Raw genomic sequence first — 17399 nt, 5'->3', positions numbered from 1 at the left:
AAAACCATTAAAAACGAAATTCTTACTCCCTCCACCAAATCTAATACTGCTTTGGGAGTCTATCAAAGATGAGGAATACGTGGGAGAACACAATCCATTTGAAGAACAAGTTAGTTACCCCTGGTAACGTACTTTCGACTGGATGTTCCTCCCACATATTCCTCACCCTCCCAACCTACCCTATGCTATTACAGTTTTCTCTCCTTCAAGTATGGTCATTCCTGTGGTTATGCAGGTATTTCTACTGTAAGAAAAACAGAACTGAAGCCAACGGGCGCTGGGCGTGCTGTATATGCCTTCGATGTCCTCATCCTCGAGACGCAGGCCCTCGAGGGGCATCGAGTCGACTGCATCGATGCACAGCGCCAAAAAACAAATTCGGAAACTGCTGAAGCTGGATATCGAATATCAAAGATGAGGAATACATGGGAGGAACATCCAGTTGAAAGAACATTACCAGGGCTAAGTAACTTGTTCATCTCATGCAAGGGGAGACCAAGGATGACAGTTTCAAAGGCTACAAGTTGAAGCTTGGCAATACTGACATTATCCACCCAGCGTTCTCCTTTTCTTTTTAGGCAAGGGAAGGAGTACTTCAAGTATAGGTGCAAAACAGAACACATTGGGTGGCAGCAACTTCCATACCTCCGTGCCTAAGGCATGACTCTGAATTTCCCTGGGACATACCAGCAAAAAACCAATAAGTCCAGAAAAGAATAGATACCCGGGACAAGTGGATGATGGAGCTCCTTTTCTCTGGTTAACCCTTCAAGTTCCACTAACTCCCTCCAAAGAATGCCCACTTGTCACTCATTTCCAGAGGAGGGTGTGAAGGCAAAAGCATTGCTGGTTGGAATAAAACAAATTGCTGGTGAAGGCTTTTTCGAAAGTACCTTAGGATGACTATGTCCTGTGTTTTTTCTTTGTTTTGTTTTTGGTCATGAAGACCATGGTGGAATACAAACCAGTCTTGAATCTCAAGACCCTAAACAAATCCATCTGCTACAGGACATTCAAGATGGAATCGCCTATACACATCATCTTGCTGATGCAACACAGTGATTGGCCGACCTCTTGTCATGTATTATATTAGACCGAGTACAGCAAGGTCAAATTACCAGTTTAGAGTGCTTCCTTTCAGGCTGAGCCATAAGAGGTCACTAAGGTTTTGACTCTGCTGATGGGTATCCGCCACTGAGAAGGCATCAGAGTTCATCCTTATTTGGCTGTTCCTCTGGTCCAGGCAGCAAGAGGAGTTTTGGTGACAGACAGAATGAGAATGCAAGACCCTGCAGGCACCTGGTATCTTTGTGGATTTCAAGAAGTCACAACCCAAAACCAGCAGAGGTTCTTCCCTTTATTAGTGTTCACTTCTTAACGCCTCTAACAAGGCCTTTCGTTGTGCATGGCAGCAACTCTCTAGGCCCGTATGAAGTTGTTACTTTCCACGGAGGAAGCACAATCATACCTATGGCTTTGATCTCAAGAGGGATCTGGTTGATACGGTTCCTTTTGGCTAAGTTGCGTAGGCACCACCACCTCAGTAGCCAATGTTCTCCGGAAACAGGGTTTTATGATCAACCGATCCCTGGATCAAGACATCCAGCCACACAGCTCAACCACATCCTCGTGAAGGGCGGGGCGAGCTGGACCTTCCATCCCCATTCTTGAGCAAAACTGATGAAAGCCATTTAGTTTGGGGAGCAGACGTTGGGGTGCCTGACTGCAAGGAAGTTGGACCCGGCATTGGCAAAGAAGGTCTGCAATTGGCAGGAGCTTCAGGCGGTCAAGCTAGCCTTGCAGGCATTCAGACCCTGGATCATTCTGGATACACTACTGGTTCAGGCAGACAACCAGGCCCCAAGAATATTATGTGAGCAAGCAGCTGGGGCATATGATCCTAACCCCTTGCACCTTAAGACCTTTAAGAACCTTACTCTGAACTGTAGGGGGGGGCGTGGCTGGGTCTGTTTGCGACGGAGAACACTCTTCTCCCATGGTGCTGTGGTCTGATGCCAGGACCCCTGATTTGGTTCCACAGTGCACTGTTGGCTCTTTGGTTAGCCAGATTTCTTTATGCCACACCTTCGTTTTTTTCACATTTCTCAAGAATTCTCTAGATGATTCACAGGATAGATCCATTGTCCACCTGTTGCACTTGGAACCCCCACCTGCAACATCTGGCACCGAAACCCCTTCTGATATTTCCTCTGGATCCTCATCTCGCCATCTCTCCTACTGGACACTTTATAGAGGCTTCAATTACCAGGATTAATAGCAGGTCCTTGGAGTCCTGGCGATGCCGCCATCAATTGCAAGTTTAGCCCAGACGTCTTGCTGGCTAGAGACCTAGAGTTCATACTCCCCCCATTCATTCATTTCCAGGTAAGCCGTAAGAGGAGTGGACCTGGCAACAGAGTTACTAGTGGATCCTCCATTTCCTGAACAAAAAGTTAAATTGGGTTTGGGTTCAGCTACATTAAACTTGCTAAGGGCAGCCCTAAGAGCCTTCCAGGAACCTTTGGTGTTTCGATTGGAGGTATTCCCTTATGTTGATCACTTTCTCAAGAGTTTTAAGCTGCAGTACAGCTGGTCCCATCATGGGATTTGCCTTTGCGCCTCTAGCAGCTGCAGATGGCCCCCTTCGTGCCACGAATGGAGTGGATATGAAGTTTGACAAATGTCGCCTTCCTGATTGTGTTTACATTCGATAGGTGATCTCTGCACCCATGTGGTGACAGAATCATACCTTAAGGTATTACCCGAAAAGGTGGTCCTTCGACCAGACCCAGAGGTTTTCTAAAATCTGTTCTGCCTTCCACATGGACCAGGATGGCATTTTGCCTGCATTTCACAGAAACCCAAGCACTCGAAAGGAAGACAGTTTGCATACCCCAAATGTTGCAAAGGTATTTATGATCTGTAAAGCACACACCGCTGTCTGTACATCAGTGGAAGGCTTGCTGGTGTCATTTGGGCAAGGGTCAACATTTGAAATTTCAAGCTACTGGCCAGACTAAAAAAGTCACTTGCCCACTCAATTCCTCACATGAACAAAGTGCACCATGCCTGAGTTGGGGTAAGATGTTTCAAGGTCACCATCATGGTGTGCCACACCCAGGCAGCAATCCCTCTTCTGGGAGCAGTGCAAGCAAAGTCCAGCTGGGTTGGCAGCAGCCTGGGCTGAAGCTGTTAATGGCATCTTAATGACTGATGTCTCTAATGCTGTTACCTGCGCATTACCTTAAACCTTTTTCAACCATCACTTGGGAGGTTCTCAGTATGCGGAGATAGTCTTTCGAGTACTGTTCTCCTTTCACTGATTTATTGTCAATCTAATTCTATTTTGGCATCCTTTGATGGTCTTTGACTCTTCTTGAAGCAAGCCTTTTCTGCTGCTGGGAAGTAAAAACCGGCCCGAAGGTAGGAGGGGAGTTAATGTTTCATTACATACTGTAATCAACACAATACCTTAATCCATTGTATATACTTCTGTGATTTTTTTTTTGACACTACATTTCTACAGCATTGTAACCGTAGCTGTACCCCTGTTTGTTTGTAACATGTAGCCTAAGTTGAACAACCCTCTTTCTGCATTTGCGCCCGAATACCCTTGGGTCTGGTGCGCAATATAAATAAACAAACATAAAGTAGATTCGCAAGATGTGCAATGTCTGTCCAAAGGCAGGATCCTTTCATGAAGGAAGGAGTGAAGTGAGACTGTGGCGAGTCCTGAGAATTAAGGAGTAAATCAGATTAGTATATGCAATAAAGCATTAGTTTACTCTCTACTAGCCACAAAATAGAGGATACGGATAAAGGAGGATCCCAATAGGTTTAGCCCACAGTAGCCTTTCTGCCTAACCTTGGGTCACTTCACTCGATCTTTGGTCAAATAGGTGCTATCTGCATTAGCTTTCCCTCATTTGGCTTTCCAAATTAAAGCATGAGAACAAGTGAGGCATTTCTCTTCCCAGTGGCCTCTGGTTAATCTCTCAAGAGAACCGGCACAAATGAACTTCACCTCCGTCCTATAACTCTGATGCATGCTAATAAACTGTTCCAACATTCCCCTTGGGCTACATTCGATCCCGCTTTCACCACCTTGAAGAGTAGTAATCTTCGATTACATGGCTTTCCAAGTAAAACAAGGTACTGCGAAAATTGATGATATTGCAGTTACATGACACTACAGTCTTTTTCCCCTTTCTAGGATTATGGGACCCAGGCACAGAGTGGGGATTTAAGAAGCTTTTATGTCTTCTTCCTGTGATACAAAGCTTGTACCTACTGTGACGGGGTCAGGGACTGGACCACATGAAGATGAAGATGGGGATGGGGATGGGAACCCCTCCATGCCTAGAGTGCAAGGCCTACCAGGGTTTTCACTGTGCCCAGTCCTGCCTTGGCAGCGTGTGGGAGTTGGAGGCAGTGGGGTTAATATCTTTTCTTGCACCATACCTGTATTTCACAGTGCTGCCCAGTGTTTCTGCTTCTACCCTAGGGCTCCTGTCCGCACAAGTCACGGCAGGCAAGAAAAAACTAACAACCGAATTTGGAGAGAGACTGCAAGCGATGGTGAATCGGTAGAGTATTTCCCACATCAAAGGAGTACTTTCACTGCTCTCCATGACACAGAACAGAGCATCAGAAGACCGCATAGGGGACATCCCTGTGCTCTAGGCACCACAGACTTTTCACTTACCTGCAAAGAGACCACAAAACAGTCCCTTTGCACTACGCGCTACAGACTTTCAGTTCACCAGCGACCAGGCTGCACAACAAAGTGGCCATCATAACTCTCCTGATGTTTTGAACTGGGACATTAACTATGATTCCAGCATGCTGTGATTGTCTAGAGACAGTGGACCCATCTATGAGAAAAGGGCAGGGCTTACAACCCCTTTTATGTTTGCTCACCTGTAGCACCTCCCCTGGTAAAGAAAAGAAAGTGGTTACCCCTGGCAACCAGAAGAGGGATAGAGCCAATGAAGAGGGGAGCTGGGAGAATAAAAAGGGGCAGAGGAAACGGAAAGGTGTGGGTTCATCTGGTGAGGTCAAGGAAACAGAAAGAGGATCAAGAGACCAAACAGAGGAAGGAAGTTGTAGGGGAGGCTGGAGGCGGATTGCTGAAGGAATGTGGAAGGTGAGGTATTGGTTGGCGGAAGTAGTTCTTGGGTTTGAATGTGCATGCAAGGTGTGAGAGTGGGGCTAATAGAGGAAGAATAGGGAAGAAATGAGACGGTGACTGAGGGAGTGAAACAAGGGTGACTGGGAAAATGTCTGGGGGGAAGAGTAGTAGTGTGGGGAGGTGAGAGTAGTAGTGTGGGGAGGTGAGAGTAGTAGTGTGGAGAGGAAGAGTAATGGTAGAGAGTGCAGGGAGTGGAGTATGAGACGGAAAGAGCAATATAGAGGGTGAGACAAAGGAGTGTGGGCAGAAGAAAGGGGTGGAGAGTAGAAGGAAGGGTAGAACATCACGTAGTGGAAGGGAAAGACCCAAATGGTCTTTGGAAGGCACCTATCCTTATTGTGAATTACTTTGGGGAAATCAGGTTAGGGACCATTAGACTGTTCCCAGAGAGAGATAGTTACAAGGGGGTTTTCCCTTAGTCCATCATCATCAGGTAGACAGAATTGACAGTAGGGGTTGCCTATCTCTAGATACCATCCAGAGGATGAGGGATGCCTGGGCTAGGGTGGGAACCACCCTCACTAGACGAGAGAAAGAGGAACGGGCCAAAGTGAGCTCCTTTACAAATACTCAAATAAAAACCATTGAACTGTCTTCAAGAGTTGGCATGTTCTTGAGGCCTTCTGTGACACTACTCTCATCAGGAAACCAGGAGACCAGGTGTATTCCAGACAGTCTTAGATTGATGTGAATGCAACGGGAAACCGATAGTGGAGCCCCAGACTAAAGAGGAGAATGAACAGGCTCCACCAATGACCGCTCTGAGGACATGGTCGAAAGCTGACGAGAACCAGGAGATGGTCTGCAGCAATCCCTGGAGACCAGAGGGGAGAAACCTGTGGCCCCTGCACATGCTGCCTCTGAGGGATGGGTGAGCAACCATCTCTGCAGAATGACGATCCGATACCTAGCACGAAGGAGTAACGCTATCCAGATTGGCAAATGTGCATAGGCCAGACAGCATTTCATTCTTGAAACACTGCTTGCTGGTAAACTGAGCGTTAAAGCCCACAGCACACTGAGAAAGCACCTACTACCAGAAATGCTGCCATGTTGTGAAACTGAAAGCAACAGCAAACAGAAAAAAAACATTTGATTCCTTAAACACTGCATACCAGGAAACAGACTGCTTAAGTCCAAAGCAGACTCAAAATGTGTATATTTGGACACTGGGTCTAAAGGCTCACAATAAACTGTGAGCAAATCCAACTTCTGATAGCCTGACAAAGGAATTGAACAATCTGAGGACTCCGAACCAAGCAATATCCTAAACCAACCTTGTGTCCCTTCAAAGTCTCATCTATATGCATTGTCATTGGGTCCGTCACACTACTGAGGACTTTTCTTATCTGTGAAGTGCCCTTAGACAGGTCAAATAAATATGTTGCATGTTAATAGAAATAAATAGTAATCCTGAGAAGCTACGGATAATAAAACCCTTACAAAGTGGTCATGAATGCAGGTATGTTTTGTAAGACATGGCAGGGAAAACAATGTGAAGATGGGCTGAATCAAGGTTTCTGAAAGGTTTCCGGCTGATGCCTTGAAATGAGTCTGAATACCGTTGATCATTTCCAAAAACTCTTCAGGACAATTCCTGCTACAATCAGAACATGATGGCCTGATAGAAAGCATGTGAACCAACAAGGCATGTAGTTGCAAAACAATTGCTTCTGATAGTAGTGCATTATTTTCTATGTGCCGTCCAAACTTGTACTTTGTGCGATCATGGGCACGTTACGCTGGGTACAGTATCTGTAGTGCATGCGTTGTCTGATGTGATCTAGACCAGGGTTACAAGGTATAGAGTGCATAGTAGTGGGTGACCCAGGATCTCCAGGTTGTGTAGAAGCAAAACACTATGTAAATTCAACAGCACTCGCAGGTGTTTGTTTTACGTTTGTCTTTTCTTCCAGTCCTCGCAGCCATAGTGAAGGCTGAAGGGGGAAGTCCTTGGATCGGGCATTGGTACACTGATCGCAAGTTCACCATCAGCATCACAGCCATCCTGGTGGTCCTGCCTCTGTCCATCCCCAAGGAGATCAGCTTCCAGAAATATGCAAGGTAAGAGCAGTACATGTCTGAGTGAGTACTAGCCAGCCAATGGGGCATGGTGGTGACTCCCATTTCTCGCCGGAAGCAACCTTGAATATGCCAGCATTGAGTAGTTATTGCTGCTCTGCGAGGGCACCGCCTTCAAAGGTATGGGTGTGTCATTCCTGATGTGCTACATTCTTTGGTAGTTCAGTATTTATTATGTCCAATCTCAACCAGCGCAAACCATGGATACTTACTCCAGAACTGGGATTTTTGCACAGACCTGTTAGTATTTGTCATTCCTGACTTTCATTCTCTTAGGAATCCACTATGGAAACTTGGTTCTGAGCCACGGCATTCCCCGATAGCGCAATACTGAGATGACTCTGCCATTTCACCTCATCACTGACCTGCCACATACAGCAGGCCTGATGCTGTAGTACTAGAATCCATGCTCAGCTCCTCTGATGCACCTCAGCCCTGAACTGCAGCATCTCCAGTACTCCAGATGTTCCAGTATTGGGATTTCTACACAATTCTGCTAGTGCTTCTCAGTCCTAACACACAGCAACACCTGATAGCCCAGTGCTATGCTAGATCACCTCAGTCATGACCTCTAACACTGCCTAGTAGTCCAGTTCTAAAACCCATACATAGATCTCCAACTGCACAATCCTCCCTACCTGCACTGTCGTCAGTCATTCCACTTCTCTAATGTCCACATGACTCGTCCAGTTTGTTTCAGTTGAGGCTGAGGTAATAATCATGACATTTAAATATGACTCCACAAGCAGAATTGTCTCTAGGCACTGATGAGGGGTTTATATTCTGTACATGTCTTTGAGAATGCACCCCAGTCATCGCCTGCCACTGCTACGGGGAGGTTTAGATCACTACCTTTACACTTCACTTGTGGTCTACACCATCCCCATATCCCCCTGTACCGGTATGTCTCAGCAGTGCACTTGCATGTTGATCTCTATCAACCTCCCACTAGTGTGCATCTTGCAGCGTAAGTAAGGGAGCATGACGCACATATTAAAATAATGTATATCAATCTTTTGTAAAGCCTTAAGGATTTTTTTACGTCTGGTATCCTTCTAATTTTCTCTCCTCTCCCTCCCGCATGCAGCGCCTTGAGTGTGATCGGCACCTGGTATGTCACCGTCATTATCATCATCAAGTATTTCTGGCCCAATGAAGGCATCTCTCCTGGACTCATTCCTACCAGGTATGTGTCAAGCTTTGCCTCTCTCCACGGAGATGGTGTATCCAGGGCTCAAGTAAAGCGGCATGCCTACCCATTTTACGCTGTAAAATATGGCCAATACTTTCAACAAATAAAAATGGTGAATAAAAGATATGCATTTGCATTTTCCTTTATGTTCCATGTGTGGCTCAGGTGATCTGTTAAGACAAAGGATTTGCACTATAATGCTGCCTCATGTGAAGATGGTCTACAAAGCAAATCTTTTTCTTTTCGGGAATTGCTAGCTACAAAATAAGTTTGGATTATAAGAAAATACCAAATTTTAAATGTTAACATGTTTTTACTTGCTCATAAATATTCCATGCAGGAATGAGAACGACTTTTTTTACTCCTATTAAAACAAACACAAATATGTCTGGGGGAAATGTAAAAATGCCTTAAAATGTATACTTCTTTTGTGGGCGCTGCAGACCCCCCACAATTTGAGACACTTCTCCACGTCTCCAAATATATATGGTAACCTAAGCACTTAATTTGGTTATTAGTTGTGCCCCATCCACACATAAAATGCAAATTGCTGCATTGAATTTCAGAAAAGACGTTTTTAATTCATTGCATTATGTGGTGGGTCAGAAGGACGCGGACACTGACATTTGTGCTCCTTATTTTGTAAATAATAAGAAAAAGGCATAACTTTCCCAATTGCTATGTGGTTGTTCCCTGCCTATGTAAATAACTACGGTGCTCGTCAGTCATCAGGAAGTGTTAAACGAAAGAGTCTGCTGTCCAAAAACGAATTATACCACTATTCTAGTAAAATAAGGTCAGGCGAATATCTCTCTTCTCCCGATCGTAATGTTTTTCCTTTACTCAACCTTCTTGTTTAGGCTAATTTTACATAGCCTCCGGTCACCTTCTGTACAAGTTCTTGCAACTCTTTCACAAGTTATTTGGGTTTGCCCTCCTCTTTGGGTATTACTTTCCAGGAATTCCTTTCAACTCTATCTTATCCTTTGTTCCACACGGATATGCCTTTTGTAACATATACTTTATTAGTTGGGATAGGCTTTTTTGGCAGTTAATATTCCCCCCTCTAATGAAGTGGCTTATTTTGTGCATCTTTTCTCTTATGGGCTTTGCTTGCCCTTACTTCATAGACTTCTCCTTCTGGTTTATTACAGTCTCTGCCTGTTAACGTATCGGTTACTTTCCCCTCCTCCCAGGGTACTTTTGGTCCAGTCTTACTAATTTCTCTTTCAGGTTTAATAGTGATTCTCATTCTCTCAAGAGAGTATTCTCTCGCTCTCTCTGTCTGTCTCTTTCTTTGATTTGTTCCACTCTTTACTTATTAACATATTTAGTACTTTCCCCTCCTCCCAGGGTATTTGTGCCCCAGTCCTTAATTCCCTCTTTTTCAGCTTTACCAATGGTTCTCTTTCTCACATTATTCCAGTTCCATTTCATCGACTTCACATTCAACGTCTCGTCAATTTCACTAGAACCGAGTTTCTCTTGTTGCACAATGATTCCCGGCGGCCCCCTGTTACCTTGGAATCGGTGGGGGAAGGAGGGGGACATCTCTAGGCCTGCGCTTGCTCGGGTTCTCTTTGTTTCCTCCACTTTTCTGTCTACTCATTTTCTCTGGTGTCCTGCTCTCGGTCTTCTTTCTCTGTGTGACCAGGTAATGCTACGGGTAACCGGATGGTTCGCTGATTTGTTGGCACAGTGGTCTCGACATCGTTGGAAGGTCGCACAGCCCACTACAAAGTCGTTGTGGTCCTGCCACCAGCAGGAGGTTTTGTGTTCCTGTTGCCTCCGTTTCTCTCTCCGGGTGAATGGTCATTCTCCTCCAGCGTTTCGCTCTCTCATTCAGACCAGTTCTGAAAGTCATAGGCTCTGCGGCTCTCTGCGGCTCCACCTCTCTCAGGCGTTAGTTTGTGAGGGGCTTCCCCTGCCTGCCTCTCTATGCTTCACCTCACCTCAGCGTGTGCTCTCTTGCCATTCTTTCAGTCTCAGTTAAATGGAGTTCTCTTTTTAAAGAGACTGATCCTCTTTCTTGTTCATAACAGTACATGTTAGTTTTATCTCTACCCCAGTCTCTGGATTTTATATTGTTCTTCACATCTGATGATCTCATGTATGCCATGTGAGAAACCAGAAGGTGTCTCACCCATTAATCCCCGGGGATCGGTCATCCAGGCGGCCAGGACACAGCCATCGCTTTTGGATCCAGTTCCTGGGGGTGGAACAGTGCGGGAGGATCACCTGGGAGATGGGTCTTCGGGGAGTGGGAGTAGGACACCGGATGGTGAGACCCGGTATCCTCTTCCCTGTAACACCTTTACCCCATCCTACCTGCTAGAATACGTAGGATCTTTACCTCCCCACCCCCTTTTTACAACAGAAACTCTCTCACGGACATCCCGCTATGAGAGAAAAAGGACTAACGCCCGAGCCGTATATGTGACGTGTCCTAATACAATGGCCAGGCAAGGTCAAGCAATTACTGATCACCACACACACCTGACTTCCAGTACACTTCCGCACATGGATAAAAGGCGGAGCACGAGAGCACACTCTGAGCGGGGCAAAGCACACAAGGAAACCGCATGTTAGGGAGAATTCTCATTTCTGTGCTAATTCCCTTCAACCTTAGAGACCCACAGCTCTTTTGCTGGACTTTAGGACTTTTTAATTTTAACCCTAGAGTGAGTGAGCCCTTTTTCTCACTATCTCATGTGTTTTGACCTGATTTGGATTATGTATTTCCTTCGTTTTTGGAGTCTGACAAACTTCATATGCATCTACTTTTTGTATGGTGACACACAGCACCTTCAGTGCAGTGTCACAGAGAAAACCTTTTGATTTCTCATAAGGTTTAAATACCTTTTCTTGTGTGAACTACTGTTCCCAAGAATAGTAAAGTGAAATTGACTTTACTTACCTTTTCTTTGTGGGTCCAGCGCACACCATTTTATGTGGAGTGCTGGGGAGTTACTTAGTAGCCCCTCATCCTACCTGCTCATGGAACATTTTTTATTTAGGTTACCCTCACTACTTTAAATGGCTGGTGGCAGTGGTTTAATTTTCCTACCATTTTGCTTTTCTACCGCAGGCTGAATCCTCAGCTGTATTATAGCACTGATGGGTGACCATTTTGTCAAACTGGCCCCAGTCTTCTTTTTTTGCCATCTTCTGTTTGTGAGGTCTTTCTTGGGTTTTAGTCTACTAGCCAAGCCAGGTTTCAGCCCTTTGTTCATTTTACCTTTGGCGGGCTTCAGTACTGAAACCTACCTCTGGCTCCATTGTGTCTGGAAGGGCAGGAAGTGAGGGACGTTCCCGAAACTCCCCAGTCGTTTGTCTTTAGGAATGCCTGAATGCACCCACTCCTTATTGGCTGGCTGGCTGTCCTGCTGTTTTAGTGACAGCTAGGCTGTACATGAATGGGAAATACCTGCTTAAAAGGTGAGGGTTTGGGACTTGAGGCAGAGTCGATCACTGGGAAGAACACCCGACAAAGAAACTGTGAAAGAAGCTTACTATATACCTTTGAATTGCCCGTTGAAGCTCTGCTGCTGTGCTGCAACTCCTTTTTCTGATCGACAAGAGACGCTCCTGAAGGGACAACTTCTTCCCTTGGGTTAGTGCGACCAACCAACCCCGAGACTAACCCTGAGACTAACTCCATTGGACCATCTTCCCCGACGGGCTGGACTTTTTTGCTGCTGCAGGAACCGAGTGCCAGGGGTCGAGAAATCCGTAGTCTAGTGCAACGTCGGAAATCCGGCCAGAAGCTTCAGGAGTCTCCCCAGGACCCTCCAGAAGTAGGACGAACAAGAGCTTGAATCCTCTCACCAGAGTGCAGGACTCAAGGAGTGAAGGAAGCCCAACCGGTGTGTCCAAGATCCGCAGTTGTGCTGTTTACCAAGTGCTGAAACTGCGAAATGCTGCTGATCTGAAAAAGAGCCCGTAGCTGACTCCGACTTCCGAATTGCGGCTGCATGAGTCCTCCAGATGTCCTCCCTCTTGTCTCCACGACTGAGGCTCAGGATCTGCATCACTGCAACCAGACGGAAGCCACCTGGACCACTCTTATTTCTAACCAAAGGTACTGTTCCAACTTGGGGTACTTACCTGAGTGTCTTTAGCTTTGCTCTGCTCAGTTGAGACTTGCAGTAGCTACATTGCTAGAGTTGATTTCAGCTCTACCCTTCATAAGTGTAACAGCTTGTGACCCTACAGTGATTTCTCTTCCACAAACTCTCTAACTTTGTGCAAGACTTTGTTAACTAAGAAGTGCCTCAGCTCCATAGACGGTGCTCCAATTCACTTTAGCTGTCCTGGCTCCCTGCAGACTCTTCTAGTCCACTTAACTTTGATATTTACTGTCCCTCAGAGGTGATAACTTGGTTTCAAACTATTATTGCTGTTTTTTTTTGTCTAGACTTCATTGGAACATTTAGGTGCTCACATGCTCTTAGAACCTGTTTAACTTGTTTTCCTTCCCTTAACCTTTCCTTTCTGCAAACCTCAGAATCTACAAAGTGTACTAATGATATGTAAATGCCATTACTGTCCTAGTTAGTGAAGTCACCTCAGGGTGTAGAAAGTGTGTAAAAAGCATCTCTAAAGAGTATCTACTAGCTTTGTGTTTATTCTGGAAAAGTATTTGAAAGTATATACGATTGTTACATACATTGCCCTTTTTAAAGAATGCTTATTTAGAAAATGATAATAAATAACTATTTATAACGAAAACCCTGAGTTTAAGTGTTACTTTAGTTACTTGTATTTGCGAATTTCATTGCTACATCTCTACAGCTCACATTTACCCCTCTTGAGATAAGCCTGGCTGCTCAGTTACACTACCAATTTATGTAGTACAGGCCCATACCAAAAGGTGGTTTACCTAATACCAAAAGGACCAGTGTTGTGTAGTCTCCCACAGGGTTACATCAATTCCTGCCTAACACTGCAGTTCCAAGATAGCAGTTTAACAAGAGGAGAAAGACAGGGACACAGAAGGGGGTCGCAAGGAGGGAAGTTCCCTTGACCCTTTCGACAAGGTACCGTTAATTTCACGAAACCTCGAACAGAAAGCGTAAGAGCAGGAAACCAGGCTGAAGAATCCTGCATTGTGTGTCGGATATACCAGGTGGGATTTACTGTTACTGTCCTTGGCTCCAAGAATAAAGATGCTTCAGTTAAAGCAACACAGCCAGTGAGTTGGGGAGACTGATACGAGATTGGTCTGTGTTGAAGCCAAGGTTGCAAGCAGCAACATTGTATGACGAGCGCTGGAACATTGGTAAAACGCATGTGATAAAAGGTGCAAGTGAAGTTAAACTGCTGATTAGTGATTGAACTTAGAGACAAGCTAAAATAACTTTCACAGAGTGGTCTAGCACCACGTGGGTGCTCAATCGAAGGTCTCTGTAAGGTCCCAGCTGAGGAGTGACGAAAGTAGATCAATTTGATCCCAGCCCGGCAGACAGAGATCATTTGGAAGTGAGCAAATAAATGTGAGTCGAAATGGTCATGCGACGGGTCAAGCAAAATCCAGCGTACAGTCTAAAGTCTTCGATCTTGAAAAAATGAAGAAAGTTTGGTCCAAGCCTGGCAGTGGAAAACCAATTGAAAGTTTTTGTGTTAAAGTGGATCTAAGCCCGGCAGAGGGTGATCCGGGGTGAATTGAAAATCACCCAAGAAGTTGTACATGAGAATCCTGAGGAGAAAGGAACTTTGGAATGTTTGTTTGTCGCATAAGGCCCTCTAAAGTAAGAGACTTTGAATAACAAAGACTTTGACTTAGAAGTTCGTGTTACTGAGATTTGAACTGCATCCTCGTGCTAGAGAAGCCAGAGACTGTGCTAAGCTCAAGTGTGCCGCCTTGCCCCGTGCTGAAAACATGGGGAAGGGAGGCCAACGGCTTGAATATCCTGACGTATCATTTCTTGAACACTTCTTTTGCATAACATTGTGTCCCACGCGATTTATATTTAGAAGTAAGGATTGTCAATAGGTTTATTAGTATAGGCCCTTTTATTTTGACAGGACTATAAACACCCTTGAACCGTGATCACTTTTGTCTGTCTTACTGTTTTATGTCATGCCTTCCTTACAGCCACCATGGGAAATAACTTGGAGTTCCTCACAAGAGTCCATGTCCCCTAAAAGGGAGTTTCTTCCAGTGAGGTTCCATTTGCCCAGACCCATAGGGGGAGGGTCTTGCGAAGTGGGCTCACTTCCGTAGCTTCAAAGGGTGAGGCCTCCCCCTTGGGGAGAAGGGACACAATTCACTTGTTTCGTCACTATTGACACATTATAGTTTAATTCTCTTGAAACTGTCTCTCCTTAAACTGCCAACATGTGTTTCAAGGCAGTCAAGTTGGGGAATATATCATAGTTACATACAATATTTTTGTGTGAACAATATCATAAAATCATATATGTTAGTCCAAAGATGCTGTCCAGTTTTCAAATAAAAGCAAAATCGAGGGGAAAAAAGGGAAACCGTAACAGTCATTATTGGTTTTCAATATTATCGAGATCAATAAAAATAATTATAGTTTATATTTTTCAAGATCAGCATGTTGTAATATAGTAATTTCTGAGGCTTGTGGAGCTGCTTAGAATCGCATGCTTTGCATAGGCCGACATCTACTAATTAGTGCAGAGTATTGCTAAGTTAGTTTTTCGAAGATCAAAAAGGGATTTTGGTGGGGCGTGTTTTTAATACTATCCCTAGTGTGACATGTACTGTTCCCATGGTCCCTCACGCGTCAAGGTCCCTCATTCTTTTTTTCCGCCATTCTGGACGGTCATTTACAATGCAGAGTCCATATCTTTCAAACTTTAAGATTATTATAACTTTTACTGTACTTTCGACAAATGCAGTTTGACGCACACTTCGACGAGCAGCATCCTTCAACTGCAAATCTCAACAGTTTCCTTGATTAAGCAACGACCGGATCTGGCCTCGCCGTAGGGAGAGTGGAGGGACTGATTATCAATACTACTTTTAGGGAATGCATCCTTTCATTCCACTTATACACTTTTTTTGTCTAGCTACTGTTTTCCATATTATACAAAATGGAAAGCACGCCCTTTCAATTCTGCCCATCGTGTAAAAGAAATTCCCCTGCAAAGACATTCCTTGAGTGTGTAATCACTGGCTTCCATGAGATCATCCAGAAGGTCGTTGCACGTCGTGCAAACTCTTTGAGCCTAAAACGCTTGAGGTGCTACACACCAAACAGTGAGCAGCCTACGCTATGATAGCCAAGTCCAATATCCCCTCTGGCGCCTTTGAATAAGGTCTAGAAGGCCACGGCAGCAGCAGCTCTGAGTCGGATGCCAAAGAAGTTTTGGAGAAGCCTATTCGCTTGCACGTGTCCGTCGCTTCCCCGAAAGGCAGGCCCAACACGCGACGCACATGTACACCACAAACCCACAACCCAGAGCTGACTTTCGGTGGGGGTGTCAAAAGAAGACTGTATGGGAGTGGAAGGTACTGCAAAGCCTACCGATTCCTCGTGCCACAAGCCTGCTGCGCTTCAGATCTCGCATCCAGCACATGCTGATTAAACTACAGTCGCAATTACAGTGCAACCTAAAGCCCTCGACAGAACATTTTCGAAATCTCAGAAGTCGCCCAATATCAAAGAAAAACACATAGAAGCATCTCAACAACATCCTACAGATGCCACAGGTGCCCTTTAAGAGGTCCCTAGATAGTCTAAGGCCACCTCACCCATGTCTCAATCTTTACAAAAGAAGAGGCAAAGGGAAGATCCAACAGCAATAGTGTTCCCACCAGCAGAAACACCTAAAACTGGGACTTGGACTACAGAGCGGTTTGAGGAAACAATGGATAAGGTTTCGTCCTTTATGTAATTTATTGACAAGTTCCCAATTGAGCAAAAAACCCCTGGATTTAGAAATGGGAGAACCTCAATCTAAAACCCCCAGGGCGCATACATCTTCACCTCCATACCACCATTGCCATTACTGAGTCTGCACAACAAGACATGTTGCAAGACTCTCAAGATCCTCAATACTACCAAGGCCACGGGATGATGGCCAAGGGACTTGGTATAATGACCCCAATACGCCTATCGGCTATGACCCAGATGATCGCAATGTTTCCTTTTTTCAGTTTCCTGATGTTGCACCTGAGCCAGGTCATACTCGCCCCTACTCTAAATATGCCTGTTTCTACTCTCTGCCCTCTGCAACTCATCCAGAACAGGACTGCAAGACTTGTCCTTGGCCTCAAGCCCAGGGATCGTATCTCTCCAGGACTGAAATCTCTGCGCTGGCACCCAATGACTGCGAGGATGAAGTTCAAAACCCTATGCATTGTCCACAAGGCCTTCTGGGGCATGGGACCTCCATACCTTCAACTCTTCCTAAATAGCTTCCTTCTGGAGCTCTTCGCTAGTCCGCCTCCAACTCCCTCAGGGTCAGCCGCTTCTCCAAGCAACAAGTTGGTGGAAGATCTTTCTTCGGCTCTGGCCTCCATCTGGAACAGCCTCCCTGCCTCCCTGAAACCTGAGGAGAACCATCTCCGGTTCCGGAAGCACCTCAAAACCTTCCTCTTTGCTTTGCTTCTGCTTTCTCTCATCCTCTGCCCTGCTGGTTTCCTGGCTGATGCTGAAACTGCACTGGTCACCTGGCCACCCTCTGATCTTGGGCCCAGGTCACCGCCCCCACCAGTTGCACACCTACACTGCCTCCCTGACAACCCCCACACTTGGGGACTGTTTTCTGTATCCCTACAGCCCCCTACCAGCACTTGACACCTGATGTCTGCACTTACCCTTGCACTTGCCACCAGCTGGCCGTAATTTTTATTATTGTTTTATTTATTCTATGTATCCCATGTAATGCACTGTCCCCTCCTGCTCCCCCCCTCCCTTGCCTCGTCGCGCCGTGAAACACTTGTGTATAGGTGTGTTT

The 17399-nt window shown here is 45.5% G+C and overlaps 1 protein-coding gene across 1 annotated transcript in view; it reads left to right on the top strand.

The window, feature by feature from the left end:
- Positions 1-17399, top strand: part of SLC38A7 (solute carrier family 38 member 7) — a 220110-nt gene that overhangs the window by 111624 nt on the left and 91087 nt on the right. Inside the window, exons 4-5 of the mRNA XM_069654672.1 lie at positions 7108-7255; positions 8361-8459. Coding sequence (XP_069510773.1) covers positions 7108-7255; positions 8361-8459 — 247 coding nt within the window. The remainder of the gene's footprint in view (positions 1-7107; positions 7256-8360; positions 8460-17399) is intronic.

The sequence above is a fragment of the Ambystoma mexicanum genome, chromosome 1p, assembly GCF_040938575.1.
Source record: "Ambystoma mexicanum isolate Mex_15411 chromosome 1p, UKY_AmexF1_1, whole genome shotgun sequence".
In the NCBI taxonomy this organism is placed as follows: domain Eukaryota; kingdom Metazoa; phylum Chordata; class Amphibia; order Caudata; family Ambystomatidae; genus Ambystoma; species Ambystoma mexicanum.
The sequence above is the reverse complement of the archived record's forward strand: the minus strand, read 5'-3'. Positions and strand labels throughout refer to the sequence as shown.